Source organism: Myripristis murdjan, chromosome 1 (assembly GCF_902150065.1).
Source record: "Myripristis murdjan chromosome 1, fMyrMur1.1, whole genome shotgun sequence".
Taxonomy (NCBI): Eukaryota; Metazoa; Chordata; class Actinopteri; order Holocentriformes; family Holocentridae; genus Myripristis; species Myripristis murdjan.
The window spans coordinates 37,567,154-37,591,533 of NC_043980.1; the positions used below are offsets into that span (position 1 = coordinate 37,567,154).

Below are 24,380 nucleotides of genomic sequence, written 5' to 3' on the forward strand. Positions count from 1 at the left end.
CATCAGGTTGTTTCATCAACTTTCCAACCATTTCTAAAAGGAATTTGTGCAAATTACTGTCAAAAGTAGAACAATCATTGTCCATCATATACAGCTGCGCATTGCATTGTTTGGAAGCAGCAAGGCAGCAGTCAAATGTGAAATTTCTTGAAATCATAAAGCAAAACAGTGAAATGGCCAACTGTAATATTTGCAATGCATGCATTTTGAGGTGCGACAGCAGCCAAATTAATGAAGATACTACTAATTTAATCAGGAACATGAACAGTGTTTTCATATTTACTTGGCTTAGTGTGGACAAGGCTGAAGTAGCTCAATGTACTCCTGCAGGTATAAACCCCTAGCCTAGTTCCTGTTAAGTGTGAGGGGACTGCATTTCCAAAGGGGAGCTTCTTTATGACAAAGATTTTTTTTTTGTTGGGGCATTTCTGCTTTATTTGTCAGTCACAGTAGAGATAGACAGGAAAGGCAGGGGAGAGAGAGGGAATGAAATGCAGCAAAGAACCTGAAGTCGGATTCAAACCCCGGTCACTGTGATTGGGACTAAGGGCCCTATCTTGCGCCAGACTCCCTAAACCCGCTATTTGCGGATTTAGGATTTAGGAAGAGGCGTTCCCCCGTAAAAGTTGCTATCTTGTGCACCTCCCGCTATCCGCAAAACACCTCCGCTACCCGCTATATTATGCATAGGTGTGTTTTGGGCGTTACGCCAGTTAAACCAATCAGTGTGCCAGGTGCCATTGCCTTTAAGGGCAGGATGCGCTATCCTAAATCCTAAATCCTAAACCTGCGATGGAGAGAGGGAGGGAGATTTTCTCAGGGCTTCTACTGAGGCTAAAGCAAGTTGGCTTCATATACATATGATATATTATATTATAGGCGAGTTAATTCGGGAGGTGGAGCCACATGTGTCCAAGTGGACGCGTCACAAGGTTGTACTGATTGAGTAAAATCCCCGGGCCACACCACACACACACAAGAGGCAGAGGTGGAACTATGTGTAAACTAATTTATTGACAAGGTAGATTGGGCAAATAAAAAATATAGCACAGCTGCTGGCTTATGATAAAACAATAAAACGTGCTGGCGTAAGTGTCCAATTAAAACAGTCTTTCCTCTAAACAGTCTATATGAGTAATATACTCAGTCCATTCCGGCGGCGTCCCGGTATCAGTCCAACCGTGTGTGTGGCGAGGCTCCGTCGGGGCGTGCATTGAAGCCGCCTGGGCGCGCTCTCCTAACAGCCCAAACTTTAGGGATAGCGGATAGCGGGTGGTCAGGACCACCCGCTATCCGCTTTCCCTAAAGTGTGTGCGCAAGATAGCAACTTTAGGGATAGCGCATGAAACACGCCCACGACGCACCTCCAGGCGCAAATGATGCAGTCGGCATAAGGGATAGCGGGTAGCGGGTGGCGCAAGATACCGTTTAGGGATAGCGGAGGTTCCTAAATCCGCAATTTGCGGGTAGCGGGTCGTGGCAGCGGATAGCGGGTGGCACAAGATAGGGCCCTAAGTCTTGGTACATTGTGTGCACTCTTAACCAGTGAGCCACCGGGACGCCCCAACAAATCTTGCATCTTGAGATATCCCGAGGCCATATCAAATATCTGTACAGGGACATGATCCAGGCATTTTAAGTAATCATGTCAGGCTACAAAACGTCAAATTCCAATCACTGTATTTCCCATGTCTGCCCAATCCATCTGTTTTAAGACAAAGTGCCGCAAATCATCACTTTCTACTACTTGAGGAAATTAATTCTAGAGAGAGGCACACTGTCAAAATGTGGACCATGTGCAATTACTTCACTTTGCAACCTTTTAAATTAATATTTCAAATTGCTCATGTTTACAATCATGTTCAATAAGACTATTAAAAGAAAAGAGCCATGATGTAGGCTATTTTTTTATTCAGCAAAAGCGACTGCTTAATAAGCTGGACCTGCCTGTACTGGGTCTGTTTTTTCTCACCTCAATGTTTTTATAGCATGTGGCTATTCATTATATTTAATAGTTACGTCCACATGTAGTAGCCTAGTGAGAAAGCTCTTGGTTTGATGAGTCTCAGTTAGTCATTTCAACAAACCATATCTGCTTTGCATTCATCTATTTGCACATAACAACATCTTCTAGAGCTGACGAGGGAGCCAGTCCAACTAACACAGCTAGACCAGCTAGCAGGCTAGCTTGCCATTTAAGCCAGAGTAATGCAAATGCTGCACAAGTATGGAAATCACTCTCTATTTTCACAGTTCTCTAAGGTTAATGCGGAATTTATCCACGTGATTTCACCATCAAAGTTATGATTGGGTTGTCATTTCTTTGCCTTTCCAAGCTCAGCTATGTCTCCTTGTGCCAACATCATTTGTGAGCAGGATAGAGCAGGAAAACAACCCAGTGCTGATAGCCTGTAAACATGCACAGACACCAATTCCTCCCTCTCTAATACTGTATTGCGCACTATGTCACCTGCATCGTCATCACATTGTGTGTGCCTGAATATCATGCAACTGACCTCCTAAGCTAACAAGCAACAAAATTTTAACTTGTGGCAGGAAACTGTCATCTTTAATTAACCACAAGGACACATTGTGTCACTGATGCAAAGCCTCACTCTTTATTTGCACCCATGTTCTGGGGAGTTCAATAAAATACAGCCTCTGTGTTTATCACAGAGAAGTCGAAGCACACCTCCAGTGAACGACTACTGATGCTGGCATCTGCCGAGATACGCGAACCAAAAGGCAGCTTGATAGGCACAAAGTTGTGATGGAACTTCCTTTGTGAAACAATTCAGGATTACAATGTTGTCAGCCAAATGAAGCATAAATAACTAACTGGACAGAGAACTAACAAGAGAACTGAACATCTGTGCATGCCCTCAACTTAATAGCACAATTTTAGCTGTATTTTAGATGTTTTCTGAATGATTGATTGCACTCCAAAACCTGACTGGCACATGCCGGTCGGTCAGTCCCACAGCTACAAACAGTTGGCCCAACTATGTGTAGCTGACCCCCCACACTCTTTTTCAAAGAGAATAAACAATTATGTAGGAAGTTCCATTACATCATGTTTTATTTTTAAAACATGATTTGGAGCATCTGACATTAGTTTGCATAAGACAAAAAACATGAAAGTATCCTAGAACATTTTAATCTGTAACATTACAGTGTAAGGCTAAGGCATAGCCTATGTTTTCCTCATAAGACATGGGCCTAGTACTTTGATGACAACACTGCCCATATTAGTGTGTGTTTGCAATGTGTCTTAGAAATGGCTCTGCAGTAGAAAGCTCAATGTAAATACAGATCATTCATTCATTCATTATGCCCATGAATGTCTGTCTTGTCTATATGAAAAAATCTTTCCGTTTTCCGATATTTTCTAAAGTAGCCCCTCTAATAAGGATTTTCCACATCTGTGTTATCAATGCAGTTCTTAGTGTGTCAATTATTTTGCTAATATTTGTCAAATACTGAAGACAACTCTCCACTATCTAATTGGCTACACACAACCTTTCAGGTGAGCATATACACGCATCATCATGCTGTTTTGAAGCAGGGGCTAGTGGTTGTAAATGTACGTACATAGCCAGTTGCAATTTGTTTATCAAACTTATTTTATTAGAATTTAAAATTTAAGTAGCCAGCTGTTGGCCAGTAGCCAGCACCTACAGAAAGATATGATAATCGCAACACAAGACACAGAGTGATAAACGGGAGCAGCACTTCTGGAGTTCCTGCTGGGCTGGGGCAGTTGGAGGAAGAATGTGTGTGTAACACCATCCTGAAGTGTGAGCGTAATGTGGCAGCCTGGAGAGCTGAGGTTTGTCTGAGGCAGATGAAGTGATTAAGATGACATGATAGATGGGAGGTGTGTGTGTATGTGTGTGTGTGTGTGTGTGTGTATGCCCATGTACACTGAGGGAGTGTTAATTGTCAGACATGAAACAGCTTTAACAGAAATGGCAATTTCTGAAAGATGCCAAAGGATAATTAAATCACTAATTAGCCTTTAATTAGCAAGTCAGGAGAACACTCTGAATGCAGAATCCCTCAATCTATCAAATTTTCCTATGAAAAATTAATTGAAAACATACCGAGCCAATCCAAACTACAAAGCTGGAAGATTAAACAAAAAAAAAAAATGTCTGAAAGTAAACCAGCAACCACGTTTGGCTGGGAAGTTGTGCTATGTTAGCAGATAAGCACAAATGATCTCAAGTTCCAAATACATTATAAAAATAGCTGGATGGTAAATACACCAGCACACACAAAAACAAGTTTTCTTCCCCAAAAATAACCTAAACAAAGTACTTAATGATGCTGTGCAGGTCTAACTACTGAAAGATGAGAGCGGACAGAACAGAGCAGGCAGAATAAAGCCTGTCTGCTCCATGTCTTCATTGATATTCAGGCAGGATCCAGCCTTTAATGAGGCCACTTGGCCCGCACACGTCCTCAAGTAAACACAGCCTTCCAGTTCTGCCACACAACCCTGCTGTCTTACTCTGGCATCAGGCGAGCAGGTGCTCAATGTGGAGGAAGCCTGGCTGAGGCTGCGGGGAACATCCGTCTTCCCTCGCTCCCCTCCCTCCTCTCTACTGAAGCAGCGAATGCTCTTTCACTGAACGGGACCGTTCACTTCAGGCCTGCCCCTGCATTTATTTCTCTAAGAAGGGGAGCATGCTTTCTACGACCTTGCCCCCAGGCTCCTTGGCTGGAGACCAAAATGCAAAGCAGTGTTTTGATTTGGTAGAACCATGCAGTCGGGGAAGCCCCAGCTTGCTGTCTCGTTGTTTCGCTTTCCTGTCTTCTATGTCCATTTTACTCCCGTTATTCCCCTCCTGTGCTCTTTCCACCCATCTCTCCTCCACAACTCTATGCACACCATTCCCAGAGGCCACGCTGCCCCCTGCTCTCCTGCTCTTTTTTCTGTCCCATCCCCTGTGGCTGCCGTCTGGGAATAAGTGGCTATTAATAGCCTAAGCAACGGCAGTGGTGGCTTTGCTAAACCCAGCAGTGGTCAATACTGCAGCCGTCTGTCTTCTTGCCTCAAGAGTGTCTGCCATGAGATAGACAGGTGCAGCATGCCCCCCTTAATGCCTGGGCTTTCACTCACAGTTCAGCATCACAGCAGGGGGGCAAGAAAACCACTTAGCACTGGGAATGTCATCTATCACAGTTCTTTCAACAAAACTTCAGGTTTCCTTGCTGTGTAAGCCAACACTCTGGAAAGTGTATGCCTGTTTAAGAAATTGGATGGCAGAAAAGGTGGGAAATTAAGTGTGGAACAGAGATATAACCTGAGGTGAATAAAAAAAAAAAACTCTTTAAGTTAACAAAACAAGCTTCAAACAATTAAAAATGGTGTGGAAAAGTAATAAAAAAAAAATAAATAAATAATAAAAAAAAAACTATCAAATTTGTCAATGCCAAGCCTCCTCTGAAACATCTAACGATCAATTTCGCCCATTTCTTGACACAGTTACTAAGAAAGCAGAAAATACTTGTTTTGCTGGTGGCTGTTAGGCAGTCCGCCAGGGTCCAAAATTAACACCCACCAAGTGCCAAATGCGAGTGATTTCTCCCTCTCGCGACTAAATTTCAGTCCTATGCACCACATGGTGTGTAAGAAAAGTTGGTGCCAAAAATATTTTTTGGGGGGTGGGGTGGGAGGTAGTTGTGGTAGTAGTTGTCACTGTGGTAGTTAATATCACAGTGACCACAGCAGTGCATTCATGGACTGAAAGACAAGGTGACAATGTGGAGGTATTTTCCTGGTGTCCAACTGTCCCCAAAGAAAACACACTGACAATACTAACATTACTAAAACCATCACTCAACTTTGGAGGGGGTTTGAAGGTGGCATGAGGATGATTTCGATTCTTCTAGATGTTGCTATCCGTCTGATGTTGTTGAGGGGATCATGGCGTGGCTCACCGTGCTGGTTAAATGCTATGCAAAAATAACAACTCAGTGATTTAACTCCGTATCTTTCAAAATCTATCAAAACCAACCACATGGTAACATTTTATCCTAACAGCAAGTGTAGTGGGCATTGATCATAAAACAAAACACTATATTTAATAAATGATGTTGTTCAGATAGGTTATGACGTATCAACAGACCCTGTTTCTATTCTGATGCACTACTACTCAACCATTTTTCCCATTGCTTAAGTGACATAAACTGAGCCCTCAGTTTGTTTACATTTGGACCTGACCTTAGTAGTACAGACATCATCATCTAACTCCTTAAATCCTTTCAATGAATTAATCATGTTCTTTATTTTGTTGTGGAATTGATTAAAAAACAGACCAGAACAAGCCTACGCAGTAACTTAATTTTGACCGGTAAAAAAATTAAATTAAAAAAATAATAATACTATGTATGTAAGTGTGTGTGTGTATCTGGATATATAGATAGATAGATAGATAGATAGATAGATAGATAGACAGATAGATAGACAGACAGACAGACAGACAGACACACACACACACACACACATATGCGCCTAACAAGTACATTTTAATTATTACCTACCACCTTTGCAGTTTAGCCAAAAAGTAAATTTTGGAACCTGTTGTCAGTCACAATCTGAAGTGAAAAACAAATCCCAGCAACCAACCAAGAGCTGCTGGCCAAGAGCTGCCTTGCCATTTCATTGTTTCTTAAAGTTAACATGACTGGACTGCTATTTTTTCCAAATGATATGTTAGCTCTACAAGGACAGGACAATATTTTCAAGAACTGCATCTAGCAGAAATTTTGCTCAAGCAGTCCAAGACGCTGCACTGTTGCGAATTATTGCCATGAGGTAGTTGCAGGTGTTTCATAAGCTCGCTGCTACCCTCCCTTTGCAACATCACCCTTACATAAATTCCATCAGTACTCTTTTCCCAGCTCTACTGCTTTGTAGACACAAATCTTGAATCAAAGTGTCCGGCCAAGAAAACACACACTTATTAGCAACTGCTTTCATGGAATAGATAAACCTACCAGCCACTGCCCAAAATTACCAGTATTTAGTTGGTGGCTGGTGTTCATTTTCCAGTCCATCCATGTAGTGAAGTAACCACTGGAGCTCAATTCTAATGATTCCTTTCGCGGATCCTCTCACTTTTCATTGAAACCTTTATTCAACTTTTCAATTTCAACTTTGCTATACGATCACTTTGTATTATTTGGAACATTTTTCCCCCTCACCCTCTCCTGTATACACACTTCTCCATCGACCCAAGCTGTGCAAGGTGTTGGATGTATTTACTGGGTGGGGTGAAGGCATCCCTCCCAATAACAATGTGAGGATGTCCAGCAATATACAGATGAAAGTGACGGAATGTCATTATAAAGCCACATTTAAAGCTTAAAGGGACAGCCAAGCATAGCAAAGAATACCTTAGTTAAGAGTAGGGATGGGCGGGGTTAACCGGGTACCCGACTATCCGAGGAGAGAATTTGATACTCGGTTACAAATTACTACTCGGTTATCCGCGGCCCAGTTAGGATCAAACTACATTTCTACAACACGTAGATCCGACCGAGCAATCTGATTGGTCAATCAGACGTTTAGAATGTGCTCAAATGAGCAACTGAGTTCGGCTAGCCGTGCTCAAATGAAAAAAAAAAAAAAAAACACTCATCACTGAACATATTACTCCTCCCACAATATTAGCTATTTCTCGAGTCTGTGTGGTTTCCATGGCAACGCGAAACGTTTCACTGAAACCCGCATCAAAAGCCGCTGTCAGCTTTGTTCAGCTGCATAATGGACCGTTTCGTCATCAATTTTCATTTGTTTGCGACCTAAGTTTGGAAAAATGGCTGAACGAGGAAGACAAGACAGAGGAGAAAAAGGAGAGATACGCGAGTGAAGAGCTGGATCAGCTGGAGAGGTCAGGAAATGAAGCCGGTACGGCCCCGTCAACGTCTTGGGCCGTCAAATGTCTACAAGACTACCTGACAAACACCGGGCAAACAGCTGATTTCTCACCTGTAAGGAAAGAAGAGCTGAACAAGATCCTCCGTGACTTTTATGGAGCTTTAATTTCTAGGCTATAATAGAGAATGAAATGCAGAGTCAGCACCACGGACAGTAGCTACCTGTAAGATTTTTCACGGAGATGTGCGGCTATAACTTTGTTATTGTTATTAATGTGCTAATGTAATCAGTTATTAATCAGCCTATTAATCGTTATTAATTTGTTTAGTCTTTCTGAGTTGCCAAGACCACTGATTTAATTAATTTGTCAATTCGTTTGCAACTGTACATTGAAATGGACATTTAATAAATCGACACATCTGAGAAAACTGTCGTCTTTCTTTCAGCGGTAAATTGATAACAGCCTGAAAAGGTGATTAGCAAAAGCCCCCGAAAGGTGGGGCTGAAATTATATAACTCTGTTCAGCCTTAATGTGACTGCTTACTGTCGTTACTTTTGCTGCTTAGCCACATTAATCGGAGCTGACGTTAAATTGGAGTAACGCAACCCCAGCTGAAATAAAACATCTGCCGGTGAGTTTATGAAAAGACAGATGTTTGTTGTGGTGCCGACACTGGAAAACAGTAGCCTATATTTAAATATAACTGTTCATATAAGTTGGTTGTAGATAAAGATCAGCTGTGTCGCTGTCACGGCACCTGTTAGATTAAAAATGACTGAGAAGTCGGCAGAAGTATAAGTAAGTATCGGTCCATGAAAAAAAAATTCCAGCAGATATTCTATAGTAACAATATGATTGAGCTAGCAAATAAATAATTTAGTCTAACATCTAGATAGATATACATTTTCAATTTTCAGAGAGAGGGTACCTACTTGGCTATGCGCATCCACACTGAAGACTGCTTATTCCGTCAGCTTCGTGAACACTGGTTGAGACCGATTTATTTAATAAATGGATTCAACCACGCACACCAGGGAGCATTTATACATGTTTATTTTATTTAGCCTACTCGGACATGGATAAAACATGAAAGCAGTCTACCACCAAGATAACGATGACTGTGAAAAAAGTTTTCTCCTCAATTAAACAGGGGTATATTGATGTGCTGTATATGAACGATTTTATGTGTCCCCATTTAACCTAATTACTCGGGTACTCGAGTAGGCCCAGGCTAGGTTACTCGGTTATAAAAATTAATCTAAATGCGCATCCCTAGTTAAGAGGTGGCTTACTAAAACATTCAGTCTAGGTTTCAAATATTAAAACATTTGTGGTGGAATAATGCTTTTTTCAGCTGACATTTTTATGTGATATTTTGCACCAAAATAAGAGAATCCAATTCCCATTTCCTTTCAGAATTTCTTAGCTGTATCACAACTGTAACATTTCTCAGTAATCTTCTTTCCATTTTACAGGGGGGAGCAGGTAGCTCCATGTGGGAACGGCAAAAAAAAGCAATATCAGCTAATTGGAACAGCCTGGATTAAAACAAGGCAAATCAATCTTAAATACAAGCTCAGACATGTGGCAAGTGGCATTTAAAACCACCAATTAAGATGTGCTGCAGAACTCGCCTGCCAAGGGGGAAGAAAAAAAAAAAAACACAAAAAATGAAGTCATATGTGCTTTTTGTGGGAGTTATGGGTGGGTGGATGACATCTGCATGTCACCTTGTCCACTTCCCCTGACACACACACACACACACACACACAACACCATCCCATTTTCTAGGGGTTTTCCTTCTATGCCTGCAGGCACAAACCTGAATGGTCCCATTAGTGTCTGTGTCATGAGTGTGCTGTCTGCTTGGCTGGCCTTAAATGTGTCTATTAGGAAATGGTAAGTGAACACATTAAGAGGTGTGATGCCTGTATATGTTAAGGATGGGTGTGTGTGTGTGTGTGTGTGTGTGTGACTGTGGTTGATTCAATTACAAAGCACAATTTTCTTTGTTTGGCGATTTTTACAATCACCACACTTACCCCGAATCGATACTTTGACATTATTTTAGAAATTGCTGTTTTACTGAAAGCAGGAAAAATGCTGATTTGAATGCAGCAAATGGCGGACTGCCTGTTTAAAACAAAACCATGTGGTGTGTTTTTTCTATTTTTCTATGTATTTCTATCTTCAGGCCTGCAATAACTTAAAATTTCAAAGTAACATTGACTGACAAGCTCATTATAACGGTCTTTGGAAGTATGATTCAGTTGTTATCAACAATACAGTATTAAAAATACATAAATAAAAAATTAAACAAGATGTATGCAAAAATGACACAATGTTGTAAAATCAAATAGCAAAACAACAGAATTGTGATAATTACTCAACCGCAATACATATCAAATGGGCACCAAAGTCTTTTGAATCGTATTGTAAAGTGGAGTCCTTGCTGATTCCCATTCCTAGTATATGTCTTCTTGTCAAAGCAGTTCACTGCACTGTCCATGCCAGCAACACATTATGTATCAAGTATCAAATATTCACTGTTTACTTTTTGGACACTTATGACGTTAATAAACACAAAAATAATGAGGCAATTTGCTGAAACTCTTACTGTGAACTGAAAACATATATATACACTGCACCTTTGAATCTCTGGCCAAAGCTTTCTACATATCAAATCTGAGGAGAAATAATTCCACCAGTTCCTAAGGCTAACTTCTGTGCAACGCCAAGACAACAACATAGTAAAAAGTCCACATACAGCCAGTGGATTATTTGTGGACAGAAGTGAGGGGTGGGGGGGTGGGGCACAGAGCAACCATGCAGGGGTGACAGATGGCCTGAATGGGGAGAGACGGGGCACGTGTTTGCTCCCTGTCACCCCAATAAAGATGTACCCGCCCATACCACAACTAGATAAAAACATCTCAAATCTACAGACACTGGCAAAACCGATGCTTCACCAATCATAGACACATGCACTAAAAGCATCTGCTACCTTACACCCCAAAATGGGACATGCAACCCAAGCCAGGGCACGCTGCAAAAGGCCAACTGTCAGGGCAGAGGGGTGTTGCATTCGAAGCTGCAGGCATGACAGGCACCACAGTGAATGCGCACTCTTTGTCTGCAGTAATTTACTGCTGATGATGGTGCTGCACAGGACTGACCCACAGGGTCCTGAAAACTATAAAAGTTGGGAGGGTTTCGTGATTCATCACTGTAGACATGTGGTGCCTCTGCCATGTGTGACAGCAATCCTAACTCATTGTTGATGAAATTGTTTTTGCTGTGGACTGTGAAAGCTTTTCAATTCAAATTCAATTCAAAGAAACTGACTGACATTTGATTGTGTATTGCTGTTTCTTAGTTCAATGATATTCCTGCATCTGCCTTACAGTTTAACTACCTTGTCCCTGCCAGTCAGTAATTAAATCCATGCAATGTCTGCACAACTGGGCTTTGAAAATATTTGACAAAAGGCAAATTAGGAACCATCACTGCAGTATTTCCAATGAATGGAAGATTTTATGTTTTGAAAACTTTATGGACCTTCATTATCGAAAACCTGTTTAAATGTTTAGATTGACTTGCTCCTCAGCTACACAGCAAATATTTAAAGAGACTGGAAAGCTGTAGCAGATCTACCAGAGCAACTGGCAACAGTAAAGTTTCATTCTGGAAAAAAAAAATTGCTCAGAAATGAACAAAGTCCTGCAACCTGTTACCTGATCACCTGAAATTATCTGCAAATTCCAGTTTTTAAGAGAGCAACCAAATCCTGTTTAATTCAGCCACAAACTAGTACTCATGTTTAGGGTTTTTTGCTTTTTTTTGTGCACAGCTATATTCTTTTCTAATTTTCTGTGGCTATGTTATTACTACGTTATGTTTTATTGTATCTTACGGTGCTATGCTAACTTTGTTTTCTAATATTTTCTTTTATTATTTTACTGTTTCTGTGATAAAGACTGTTTGCTTTACTGCAGATACAGATTTTACATTTACACTTGTATGTCAAAGTAAGATGACAGAATATGCACAATATGCATCAACGGTGGCAAAACTAAATCCATGATTCTTGAGGACAGAGAATGAAAAAGATGTACAACTCGAGATGGGCATTTGCAATTAGGGTTTCACAAAGCATGCACCTAAATATTCCGTAACTTTTCAATTCAGGAACATCAGTATTTCTTGGATGGGGGGTGTCACTCTATGCCCTGTGCATGGCAATGTAAATAGCAAGGACTCCAGCACAAATGTATACTGTACACTTAAGCGCAGTCCTACTTCACCCAGCTTGAGCTGCACTAAAGAGTGTAGTGTCCACAAAGATGACTGAGTTTCTGACTCTACTGGTCATGCTTTCAGACTAAGATCTCTGTTTGGCCTGGCGATGTCAACACTATTTGTTAGTTATCCCTTTTCCTTCTAATAAGCATTCAATATTTAACCCTCCTATTATCTTTGTTAGTTTGACCCCATTCAATACTGAACATCTCTAAATACATGATTAAAAACATTTTTTGGTTCACATTTCATGACTTTTCCTAATTTTATGGTGAAAAGTGGTTTTGCATGAAATTGACATGTTTTCAATGTTCTATAGACATTTTGTACCATTGGTGTTTCTCTAGGGTCAATTTGACCCCAGGCTATTTTAGCTATACAAGAACATAAGAAATATCAACACTTTACACAGTTGTTCTAGCTGTTTTGGACACTGAGGAACTATAAAAAGCCTTTTATAATCTTACGAGAACTTCCCTCTGTTTTAAGGCCCTCAGCAAACATAACCACACCTGTACTAGTGCCAGAGGCAGTCCAGTTTGTGAGACATTTGGGAGGGAAAAACATGATTCCCACAGGAACTTTTAGGTATTAAGAGGGGGGCTATGTTTTACTTAAAGTGCTACTTAGGTAGTCAACAACACATTAAATACCTGACACATAACCTTGGGTAACAATTATAATTCTAATCATTTTCTGGAGATTTAAATTATGGGGGTCAAATTGAACCCAACTGATAAAAAATGTTAGCAGGTAACAGGGGGGTCATTCCATCCAGGCAGACCTAATAACTAATGAAACAAGTATTTCTGTTCTGAGCGGAACTGCCTTTGCCTAGCCGGTGCATGCTTCTAGCAACTTGTTTGTGTACAATCAGACATAGTTTGATGCCCGAGCTACGCAATCAAGAACAGACTGTATTTGGTGTGCCCATTATTTGGGGGTGATAATTTGCACTGTTTTGAGTGGAAGCGGCTCAGGATCTAGGATAAATAACGTGGTGTCTGGAGTCGGTCATGTCGTCGATAACTGCAGCTGCTGTGCAAATCGGTTTACTCCCTTTAATGTTAAAAATTCGACACAGATTAGAAATTATATTTGTAAAAACAACTCTTGGTTCAGGTTGGAAACACGAAGAACACAGGAGTTCAGCATTTAAACATGGTAACCACCACGAACAGAACTCACTGCCCAGCACACCTGGCTGATTTAGTGACATTACAGCACAATGCCTTACTTTATCAATGAGTTTTGTTTTGTTTTTTTGCTCGCAACCATACGGCGAGTTGCTTTAAATGTGCGGCTTAACGATATTCATAGTAACAGGTGCTGACAGTGTTGAGGCCTTTCTTTACCTGCTCCATCTGACGCTGACAGGGCAGGTGAATTCAGCTTCGGTCGCTTTGAGTTGGGAGGTCCAACATCCAGCAGGTTTTCAGCCATGGTTGTGGATCTTCTCTAGCTGGTTGCTTGCAAAGTGTTGATAAATATGATGATCTTTTGACAGGAAAAGTTGCTCTGCCAACCTGCACCTTCCCGGTTAGCTAGCACATTAGCAAGCTGGCAGCCTGCTAACGTTAGCTAACTGGCTAATAGCTAGCTAATTGCCTGCTACCAGCTAAGTTAGCGTTAGCTACTCCTTGCAGTGAGAGTCAGTGTCTTTCAAAAGAGATGCAATAGCGCCCCGCTTCGCCACCGCCATTCACCCCATGATAATCCAACACCCAACACCCACATTATTATCGTTAAATAACCCAAAATAAAATATTCCCCATGAAAAATCGAACGTCAAAATATTAGCCAAATATATTTAGGTCGATTGTTGCATTCCAGGCAAGAGTCGTTATTTTTAGGTGTTCAGAGAACCCATTCTGCGTGACGTCAAATTTCTTCATGCAAAAATCGTGCGAGGCTCCATAAAAATACACAATTGCATAAAAATGCTGTATTTTTGCAAAATTGTCCGAAAGTCACGGTCTCGGTCTCCTCTTGCCCACGGTAAACAATACTGCTCCGAACGGCGATAGGGGCTGAAGCGCCGCACTCTGAAGGGGAAATCAGATATACGGAGCTTTTCTGTCCGACGAACGCCGATCCAATTCCCGGTTTTTCTCACAAAATACGTCCCAAACGACGATAAGATTTCGTTTTCAGGGGAAAGAGGCTGTCATATCTAGGTAAGGATGCTCGATTTCTCAGTAAAAAATAGTGTTGGACCGAAATCCTAATTCCGAACCACGACAAGATGGCGGCTGTTGATTCCTTCGATACAAAAAAGTTTTTTTTCTTTTTTTCTTTTCCAGATCGGCTGTGGAGGGGGAGGGGCCGCGCAATCACGCCCTACGTAAAACCACTACACCAGCTGACCACTAGGGGCGGTAGTGCACCACCACAGAAATTAAATCACAAGTTCTATTGCTTCCAAGTAAATTATAGTTAAATTTGCACCACGAAGGAACATAATATCTGAGCAAAGGTAGGAAGCTTCAGCTCTAAGCCACTGTGTATAAGGAGTGCACAATGGCAAAGGTAAATAAAAACCAAAAGCACCTTTCTAGGTACAAAGCAAACCCAAATGACCTGGGTTTTGGGGTTTGGCACACAATAAAGAAAGCAGTTTTGTGTGTGTCACTCCTATCTAAACCTCAAGACAGCTACAGCAACATAATAAAATGGAAACTACCAGCCAGTGGATGTGTAGTTGGTTTTCTTTCGCATAACATAACACTAATCTCTTCTATGTTCTTGATTTTGGGCATAAATTCATAATTATTTATTTTTCAACATCATAGCTGGTCTTTAGACATCTATTCTGAGGCTGTTTCTCCTCTGTTGATGAGAGTACATATTTATAAATAGTTATATATAGTTAAGGCAAAGAATTAGTCAAATTCTGATGGTTGATATCTGTGAAAATGTAGCGAGACCGGCTAACAGTTGAAATATAGCCTCCTAACAGTGTTGGGATAAACCTCAGCAACCTTTTGGACAGCCTCCATATTACTTGGCCAACATATCGTGTTTGTGTGTGTGTGTGTGTGTGTGTGTGTGTGTGTGTGTGCATGGTTTAACCTGATCCCATCCCATATCTGAGTAAATCAGTGTGTTGGCTACTGTGCACTCCAAGATTTTCTGCTTTGTGATTTCCATTGCACTGGAAAAAAAAAAAAAAGAGTAAAGAAATCTCAACACTCACGATAACACACACATACACATTGGATCTTTTGGTAACAAGTGTCTCTTTTTCATTGTTTTCTGGCAAAAATCTGGCACATGCACATGTATAAAAAAAAAATCATACGTGACATACAATACCTGCATATGTACAAACACAGTGCTTTGTGCAAATGTGTACAGATTATGATCATGTGTTGATAAATGATACATGGGTAATGTGCACAAAACATACAAACATAATATCATCTGATTCATGAAAAAGAAACGAATACACAAAGATTTTAAAATCAAACATCTCTGCCTTATTCAATATCTTGTCCCAGTGTGATTGAAAACACGCACAGGCTGAATGTACGAGCAAATGTGTCATGAAAAGATGTGCATCTGTTACCACGTGAGTGAGAGATTAGGCTATTTGACTGTGATGATTTTAATAAGTGCTGATAAAAACACTTAAAAGTAAGAATCTGCTCCTCATCTTTCTGTTATGAGTCATCACATTCCTTCAAAATAAAGGGATGGTTGAATAAAGATGCCTTCTGCTTGTGTTCAATGGACTTGACTGCTGTTTTCTTAATTGTTGCTTTGTACTGGTAATGGTTTTCCACTTCTTTCCCTATGCAAAAACTAAAAAAAAAAAAAAAAAAATTACACACATCATTCATCATTCATCAATACAGTGCCAGTGAGGAGGACATCTAACCGTAATCTTTAAATCCAAAGCAAGACTTGTGAAGAATTTGGAGTGCTGTTATCACATGGAGACATGCAAACCATGATTTAGACTCGAGTGATTTTGAAAAGAAATGAGTGATAGCGTACTGAAGAATGAAACTACAAAACATGCAGCGAAGAAGAAAAACACTCAATCAGTCTTTACCATGCAAACAAGATCTCTCACACACACACACACACGCACACACACACATCCCGTCCTCAATTTCATCACAGAGCAGAGCCAGCGATGTTAACGTTAATCTTTCATTTTATTTACCTGTGTGTACAGAGCCTCTGGAGTCCCACACCTCCTCACTTTAATAGAGTTTAATTTGCCTTTAAGTATGGTGGGGTTACAGTGACTGCCTAGAAATAACTAAGGATTGTATAATAATGTAGAGGGGTAATCAGGAAAGTGTGGGGCAGAACAGGACTTCTCCTTTAAAAAGTAACAACTGATATTTTCACTGATCTTTCCACAACTTTATGTTGTTTGGCTTGTTAGAAAATTTGACAAGTTGAGAGAGCTGCAAGATTAAATGTGCCATTACAAAATACTTTTAAAAGCCTGACTTCACTGAGACCAATGAAATATAGATTTTTACCAACACAGCACATGTGATGCTGCTGTCAGTGTGCCTTGATCTGGGGGGAGGGCTGCTGGAGAAACCTCCTTTGGATTTTGAGGGTGGAGATGCTACTGGAATTATCAAGATTATTTGATACAAATAATCATGTAACTCATTCAAACTTACTTATAATATTTTGAGTTCAGAAGGCACTGGTTGTGTACATCAGGAGTGCACAATGGCAGAGGTAAAGACACTTCAAGCTACAGATGAAGGTGGCAATGTAAATATAGAAGATTCCCCCACATTCCCCATTCCCCCTCATGTCTGTTTCTTCCAATGTGAGGCCAAAATTTCAGTCCAAGGCTCTTTATCGAGGCAAAATCCTTTCAAGGGATAATTTGCCCATGTTAAAAAAAAAAAAAAAAAAAGATATTATTTCACCTGCCCCCCTCCAGCTGTTGTGTAGGACAGTAGTGGTGCTGTCTTCCTCTCATTGTTACTGAGTGCTGGATGCTCCAAATGCTAACTGTTAGCCTCCTGCCATTCAAGTGGATTTCCCCCCAGCTAACATAATTAAAATTAACCGACTTTATCCACTCAAGGAAGGTTTAATATGACTTTTTAAGTGTCGTATGACTTTTTAAGTGTCACACACAAAATACACATCTACTGTGTGCGCACAAACTTTGTTTAAACTACTGTATCTAACTGGGTTTTTCCTGTTGGCAGCAAAAGAAAAAAGATCCGGTAACTTCCTCACTTCCTGTATCACTCCACATCAGAGAAGCAGCAGCCACCACAGAGACTGAAGCAGATTGTCTGGGTTTGCTATTATTCGTTTTCCTCATTGAGTTTATGAACACGTGTTGGAGGACAAGAACAACAACTTTCTCCTGTAATACTAAAAGATAGCTTACAAGTAATGTTGTGGCTAGCTTCTTTTCCTCCGCTCCCCTCTATCACATTTCCCAAACCTTTCAGACCCCTGCTAGCCACTGCTGTACCTGAGCACCAGCACAGAGAGAGGAGGCCGCACAAGAAAATAGTTCTACTCCCTGATAATTTTTTTAGTCAACATTTTTACGCATTTTGCACTGTAAAAATTCTATAAAAAGTCGTAGGTGCATTTTGTTTCAGAACCTATTAAACCTTTGAGTGGATTTAGTGCTTTTATTTAAGGATGTTAGCTGGGGGGAAGTCCACCTCAGTGGCAGGAAGCTAACAGTTAGCATTTGGAGCATCCAGCCAGTATCCAGCACTCAGTAACAATGAGAGGAAGATAGCACCACTACTGTCCTACAGCACAGCTAGAGGGGGAGTAAAATATCAGAAAAGTTTTCAAAATGCGCAAACTATCCCTTTAACCAGAATGTAAGGCATACTCTAAAGAAGGTGAATTGATGTGCATTTGCAGGACCAATTCATTATGTAGATTTCATACTTGGGGCTTTCCCTGCAATCACACAAAAAAGAAAACAGTCTTGTGCATGTGACTCCTCTCTAACAGATGAAAACAGCAGCAACAAAATAACAAAATTGCCAACAATCAACCATGTAGATTTATTTCTTTGGGTATCACATTACAGTGATCTTTTCTGAGTTACTGATTCTGAGCATAAATAATTTTTCATTCATTTCTCAACGTCATGGCTAGTGTGTCGATGCCTATTCAAAAGCCTGTTTACTGTTTTTTTTCTGCTGCTTTAAGTGAGTATTTGGAGCAACACTTGAAGCAAAGAATCAGGATCCTTTTATGTAAGTCAAATTGAACATTTGGTTATCAAAAATCACTTTGATCATGTGGCAGGACAGAACTTACATGAAGTCTAGCTTCACACAGACACAGACACGCGCGCACACACACACACACACAAGAGGTACAAGGTACAAGGGGGAAACAAGTGAATTTTAACATGTCTTTCCAGAAGTAAAGACAAAAACATAAAGTGAGTAATGGGCAAAGAGAAAAACTTAAGAGGTGCAAGCTATTCCACGGGCACACCACCACACTGTTCCAGGCAGCCGGTTAATAACAATGCTAGAATTGGAAAAAGAAGAAAAAAAAAATGGAATTTGTCACGAGCTGCAGCAAAAACTGCAGAAGGCGCATCATCTCCTCAAAAATACAATCATAATCTACCGTCATCTTGACAAGAGTGTGATACTTTTTTTTTTTTTTTTTTTTTTGAAACAAAACAAAACAACAAAAAACCCAAAATACAGTTTGTCATACTTTTAGGCACCTCAAAACAATCAGATATTTTAGGTTGCATTGCACCTATAGATCACTCAATTAAAGTGGCACAATTGAAGTATATTGATACAGTAGTGGGCCCCCTCAACACAGAGGCTGTGATTGGATAAAAGTCAAAAGTCCCACCCCTTCAACAGCAAATCACACAGCTAAAGCCAGACAATATTCCACTATTGATTGAATCTAGTGATGGTTTGACTGATTATTCTTTTTTTCTGTGGTAATGACGGCAATGGATGGAACTTCACAAAAGCCGGGTCTGAGATCTTCTATACAATACTGCAGAAACGATGTGAATTCCATAGTCAGAATCTGATCTGCGCTTTGACACTTTAACCGATGGCGATCTGGACCACCCTGTTGTCTAGTCCAGTTGATTATTACTACACACTGATTGTCACTCACAGTTCCACTCAAGTATCTTTAAAGTGCCTTCCTGCTTTTGTGATGATCTCACTTTTTAATATCACCTTTTCGTCCTGACGTATTCCCTTATTTGATTTCATTTTGTGCTTCTGCATGTACGTGCTGTGACAGACAAGAACTCTGTTAAAACTCTTTTTAAAAAGCTATCTTATTGTAATAACTACCAAATACAAGTGGTCGAGAAAACACTGTTTGTGCAAGACCTGTGCTTACATGTGCATTTAGCTGCTACACAAACTAAAATCTATGTAGCCCTATTTAGTATGTCCCTTTTTACTGAGACTCTAGCACAAATGAATACTGTATCAAGCCCTCATGTCGAAGCAGAATACATAAATTAACACTGCTTGTTGTGATTCCCTCATTCCACCCATAGTTCCCTGCTCAGCCCATCATGCTGCACTGGCACTTACATAGAATCTAAAATTATTTTCCCTTTAGTCAGGTCAAGACTTTGATCAAGTTCAAACAAAATGATATGGCACAACAATATTGTTTTTTTTTAACAAATACTTGCACTGAAAATAAAAGCATGAAGTAAGAAACCACAGCATGTTCCGTAGTATAAGTATTAGGGGGGAAAGCCCGTACAAAGATTGTTAAAACTTATTTTTTGTTCAGATTCATATTTGATCGTTCATGATTTTAGTCCTGAAGGCACTTAACAACAAAAAATAATAAGAAAAAAACATCATCAACGACGACACCAACAACTTTCCCTTCCCTCCTAGCCCCTTTTTGCCATTTCTCCACTGTATATTGCTGTGTTCAACACAGGTCCAACCCACCCCAATGCTCAGGCAACATTCCCATGGAAAAAAAAAGTTAGTGGCCATTTTTGTAGCCACTGTAGACATAGTTTGTGTCCAAACAGATGGAGGGACCAATTCCCTCTTCTTCATCCATGCCTACTACTTCTGGAAAAGGAGAGGACACCGCACCCACGCCTAAAGTAAGGAATGTCCAGCCCGCACCTAAACAGAGACAGTCCTGAAGAGACAGCGGTCAGGAACAGCGAGGGAGAAGATAGGGGAAGGGGAGAGGATTGATCAGAGACGAGCGTAAAACTCCTCATTGAGTTTTGTCAGCTCATTGGCCTCCTCCTCTTCATCCTCCTCCTCCTGAAGTGCGAGAGGTGCAGCCTGCGCGGAGAAGGGCACTTGTGTGGCACTAGGTTCTGGGTGTAGTTCTTGAAGGGATGGGGGGTGAAGGTCTGTGGCAGGAGACTGCCCAGGGAGGTGTGGAGCGTCCCTATATCCCTCCTTCCTCACCTCTGTGGACTTAGCTGGGACAGGCTCAGGCCTCGCTCCTGGAGGCCTCGCAGCATTGCTTTGGGATTGAGGAGGGAGTGTGGAAGGTGAGGAGGAGGAAGGTGGGTGAGACGAAGAGGGACAGGGAGGAAGAGCTGCTGCCGTGGCAACAGATTCTGAAGTCTTATTGGCTGGCACTGCCACTGATGAGGGTCCAACGCCGATGCCCACATCCAGCCGGTCTTGGCACCCTGATATACTTTCCCCACTTTTTGGGTACAGAAAGGTCCTCATTTGACCTTTTCCCTTTACATTTACGGTACCTCTGTAGTCAAACTCTAAGCCCATGGCACTCAGCATGGCGTGACTCTCCTCACTCACCTGCACCCGGCACTCCACACCAGTGGAGTCCATCCGGCTAGCGATGTTGACCGTATCTCCCCAGATGTCGTAGAGCAGCTTCGTGGTGCCAATCACCCCCGCTGTCAGCGGCCCATGGTTGAATCCGATGCGAAGCTTGAAACCGAAGCCCAGCATGTTCTTGTTGAAGTCGTCCAGGACACCCATCATCTCCAGGGCGAAGTCAAACAGTGCTCTCAGGTGGGCATGTGGATGGTCATTATCACTATCAGCCATCTGCTGAACATTCAGTCCTGACGCTGCCATGTAGGTGGCACCAATTGTCTTGATTTTCTCCACGTGGGCAAATTCAGGTTTGCGGAGGAGCTCGTCAAAGTCTCCAATTAGCTCGTTGAGCACGCGGTAGCACTCCTTGCCACCCTCATAGCTCTCCTCATAGAATTCACTGAAGTTTACAATGCTGGCAAAGATCACGCCCACGCTGTCGTGGTTCTTGGAGTAGCTCTGAGTCACCTGAGCAAACATTGAGAGATAACTGTATTACAAAGCGCAGTTACTGTGAGACAAATGCTTTCAATCGTAGTATTTTGGTCTAAAAGGTGTCTTTCTATATTTTAGTGATTTTGTGGTTTGTCAGCAAAACCATAAATTACATCATATACATTGATGGTATATTGGTTAAGACTCATCTCACACGATGCACTACTGTCCAAAGGACTAAATCCCATGACTATCTTCTTTCAGGTTCACTATGCATAATTGATGAGGACTGATTTGAACGTGGACCCTTTACACTCAACTGAAAAAAGTCAAATGCTGATCATAAAATCCATGTAGACTCAACCATCAAAGTATGTGAAACATTTTTTTCATCAACTAAGCCTAAACATCCTTGACACTTTGCACCTTTCCTGTCCTGTTACTTGATGTGCCTACTGTGTGTATCATTCAAGAAAAAGTCCTGAATGAAACAAACTACTGGTTTTCCTATAAAATGTACCTTTCCCAATTAGAAAACAAGAAAAAAATGTGTATATCGTGTTACAATGAGGCTTGTGTTATTAGCCTGCATATCTGGGGATAAAAAAACAACAAAAAACCTTGAGTTGCTCAGCGACGTGGATCGGGATAATGTTTCCCAGTAACCACTCTGCCTGGTCTCGCATCGTCTGGATCTTGAAGCGGTGCTTGTCAGCCTCCACAGTGCCGTGGTAATGGAGGCGGTAGCTGACCTCAAACTCGCGGTTGAGGAACCAGACCAGGAGCAGGAGCAGGAAGAAGGCGAGGATGGCCTCTGGGACCAGAAGGTCAAGAGGTCGCAGTGGAGGGTCTGGTTCTGGAGTGGTCCATGCAGAACCACCATCACTAAGAGCAGTGAGGTTAACCCTGAGTGAGGAAAGAGGGACAGAATGAGACAGAGGAACAGGAAAGTAAAAAGAAAGAAAGAGTCAAAGGAAAGGTTAAAAAAAGGGGGAGATCAGCTCTGGCAGGGGTTCAACATCAACATTGGGATGGCAAATAAGGAGATGTAAGAACGAGTCTATGGAAGAAAAAGATGGATGAGATAAAAGGGAGAGAGAAGCAAGAGGAAAACATCTATTGGTAATGTATCTTGCATTTCTGGGCCCATTTGTTTAGCGGTGTCATTTTCTTGACCCTAACTCTCAGAATCAAAGATCCAGGGCTTCTTTCTACATTCACCATGTTGCACCACTGACAAATATCATACAGAGAGAAATCCATTGTAGAGGAGGCAGAAACAGGATTTCTCCACTAATAGTAGCCTCAAAAAAGCCGAATGCAACACAGCCCCAGACATGATGTGTTTTGAGGAGATTTATGGTGCCTCCCAGACAACTTAGCAGTGGAGATTTTTTTCAAACTTCTAGAAAAAGTTCCACACAACACCCCTCAAGGTCGGAGTTACTGCTTGGAAACTCAAGGCAAGTCCATCTAACCGAAATTCATGAACAGCAGCGGTCTGACATCACTCAGCTATGGCAGCACCCATGCAGGCGCACACTGTAAATGGAAAACAACTGAAAGGCTGCCTTCAATAGTTTTTCCTGCACAATATTAAAATAAAACATATATTGCAAAACCTGATTCTGCATATAAATTACCGTGATATATGCAATGAGTTTCCACTGTTGACAGTTCATGGTGTGGACTTGCCACATGGGGATTAAGAGTTTTTCATGGTCAGTTTTTTTTTATTTTTTATTTTTTATTTTATTGGGGTTTTGTTTGTTTGTTTACATTTGGCATGGTGGATCTGAAATGCTTGGAAGTCCGAAGTCCGAAATTTCACCTGGGAAATTCTGACACCGCATTTTGAATGGAATGCAGCACTAGTTGCAGACACAGCCATGCCCCAGTGTTCACACACTAGTGACTAGTGGCAATAATTATAAGTCCATAAGGTTAGCCCTTATTGTATATTTTAGTTTTTAGTCTTTATAGTCTTTATTGTATATATTTAGCCTTTATTCTTTTTTATTTAACTTTATTGTATGTTCTACTGTTGTTGCTGGAACACCAGAATTTCCCTGGTTGGGATCAATAAAGTATATCTATCTATCTATCTATCTATCTATCTATCTATCTATCTATCTATCTATCTGCCTGCCTTTGATTAAAAGTAGCAACAACAAATTCAAATGCTTCTCTGGTGGGGAGAGGGAGGTGTTAAGGCACTGTAGGAAATGTAGGAAGCCACTTACTAAGTAGAAGTAGGAGGGGTAGGTTGAGAGAAACTGCAAAATAACACCTGATGTTATTTTCTATGTGAGTGAGGATTTTTCCTGTGAGAAATGAGTTCAATTTCGAGACCTTCATGAAGACATACAAACTATATCCTGTGAGCCTTGACGACTGGGCTGCAAGCCAAGATGCGACCTGATACAGAGACAAAGCGTGTGCCTTGGTAGTGCGGAACGCTAACGTGGCTCTAACACAAAAAGCTAGTCAGCGCTGGCTATGCGAGTCAGTTCAACTGCTGGTGACATTTAGAAGCCATTACAGCTGCTGCATGCTTGGTGTGAAAGAGAGGGAGGGGAATAAAAAGCAAGAAAGCGTGAGAATGAGTAAAAGTGAGCGAGCGAGAGAGAGAGCTGTGGTTATGAAAACATGAAAGAGGCCCGTCGCTCCCCGTTGACCCTTCAAATGTCACTCATCCATCAAACTTCTCTGTTTCCACGGAGACACTCACCCAAGTGCAGGCAAGCTGTTATTACCAGAGCTGAAAGAGAGGAGAGTGGTGTCAGTTAGGAGCGAGGACTGGTAACGTACACATACATGGCGCACACACACACACACAGATCAGCGCGGGACACCTCCTATCTGTTGGCTGAAAGAAAGGCCATGTTTTTCAGGTCTGGAAAACACGACCATAGAAACCCTGCTCATAGCTTGTCTGTGTTGCACACATGGTTG

At 41.3% G+C, this 24,380-nt stretch overlaps 2 protein-coding genes across 9 annotated transcripts in view; both read right to left on the bottom strand.

Moving 5' to 3' along the window:
- Positions 1 to 14,460, bottom strand: part of crebbpa (CREB binding lysine acetyltransferase a) — a 64,875-nt gene extending 50,415 nt beyond the window's left edge. For all 6 annotated transcript variants that reach the window (XM_030058417.1, XM_030058440.1, XM_030058432.1 and 3 more), the window contains exon 1: positions 13,545 to 14,460. In XM_030058417.1, the coding sequence (XP_029914277.1) occupies positions 13,545 to 13,632 (88 nt within the window). In that variant the 5' untranslated portion in view covers positions 13,633 to 14,460. The remainder of the gene's footprint in view (positions 1 to 13,544) is intronic.
- A 957-nt stretch (positions 14,461 to 15,417) lies between these two features.
- Positions 15,418 to 24,380, bottom strand: part of LOC115364037 (adenylate cyclase 9) — a 60,735-nt gene continuing 51,772 nt past the window's right edge. The window contains exons 9-12 of one of the 3 annotated variants that reach the window (XM_030058463.1): positions 24,157 to 24,186; positions 22,046 to 22,331; positions 20,967 to 21,458; positions 15,418 to 15,993 (exon numbers count right to left, since the gene is read on the bottom strand). In XM_030058463.1, coding sequence (XP_029914323.1) covers positions 15,940 to 15,993; positions 20,967 to 21,458; positions 22,046 to 22,331; positions 24,157 to 24,186 — 862 coding nt within the window. In that variant the 3' untranslated portion in view covers positions 15,418 to 15,939. Of the gene's footprint in view, positions 15,994 to 16,852; positions 21,459 to 22,045; positions 22,332 to 24,156; positions 24,187 to 24,380 lie in introns of those variants that run through there. The other 2 variants (XM_030058450.1, XM_030058457.1) reach the window with 2 other exon arrangements.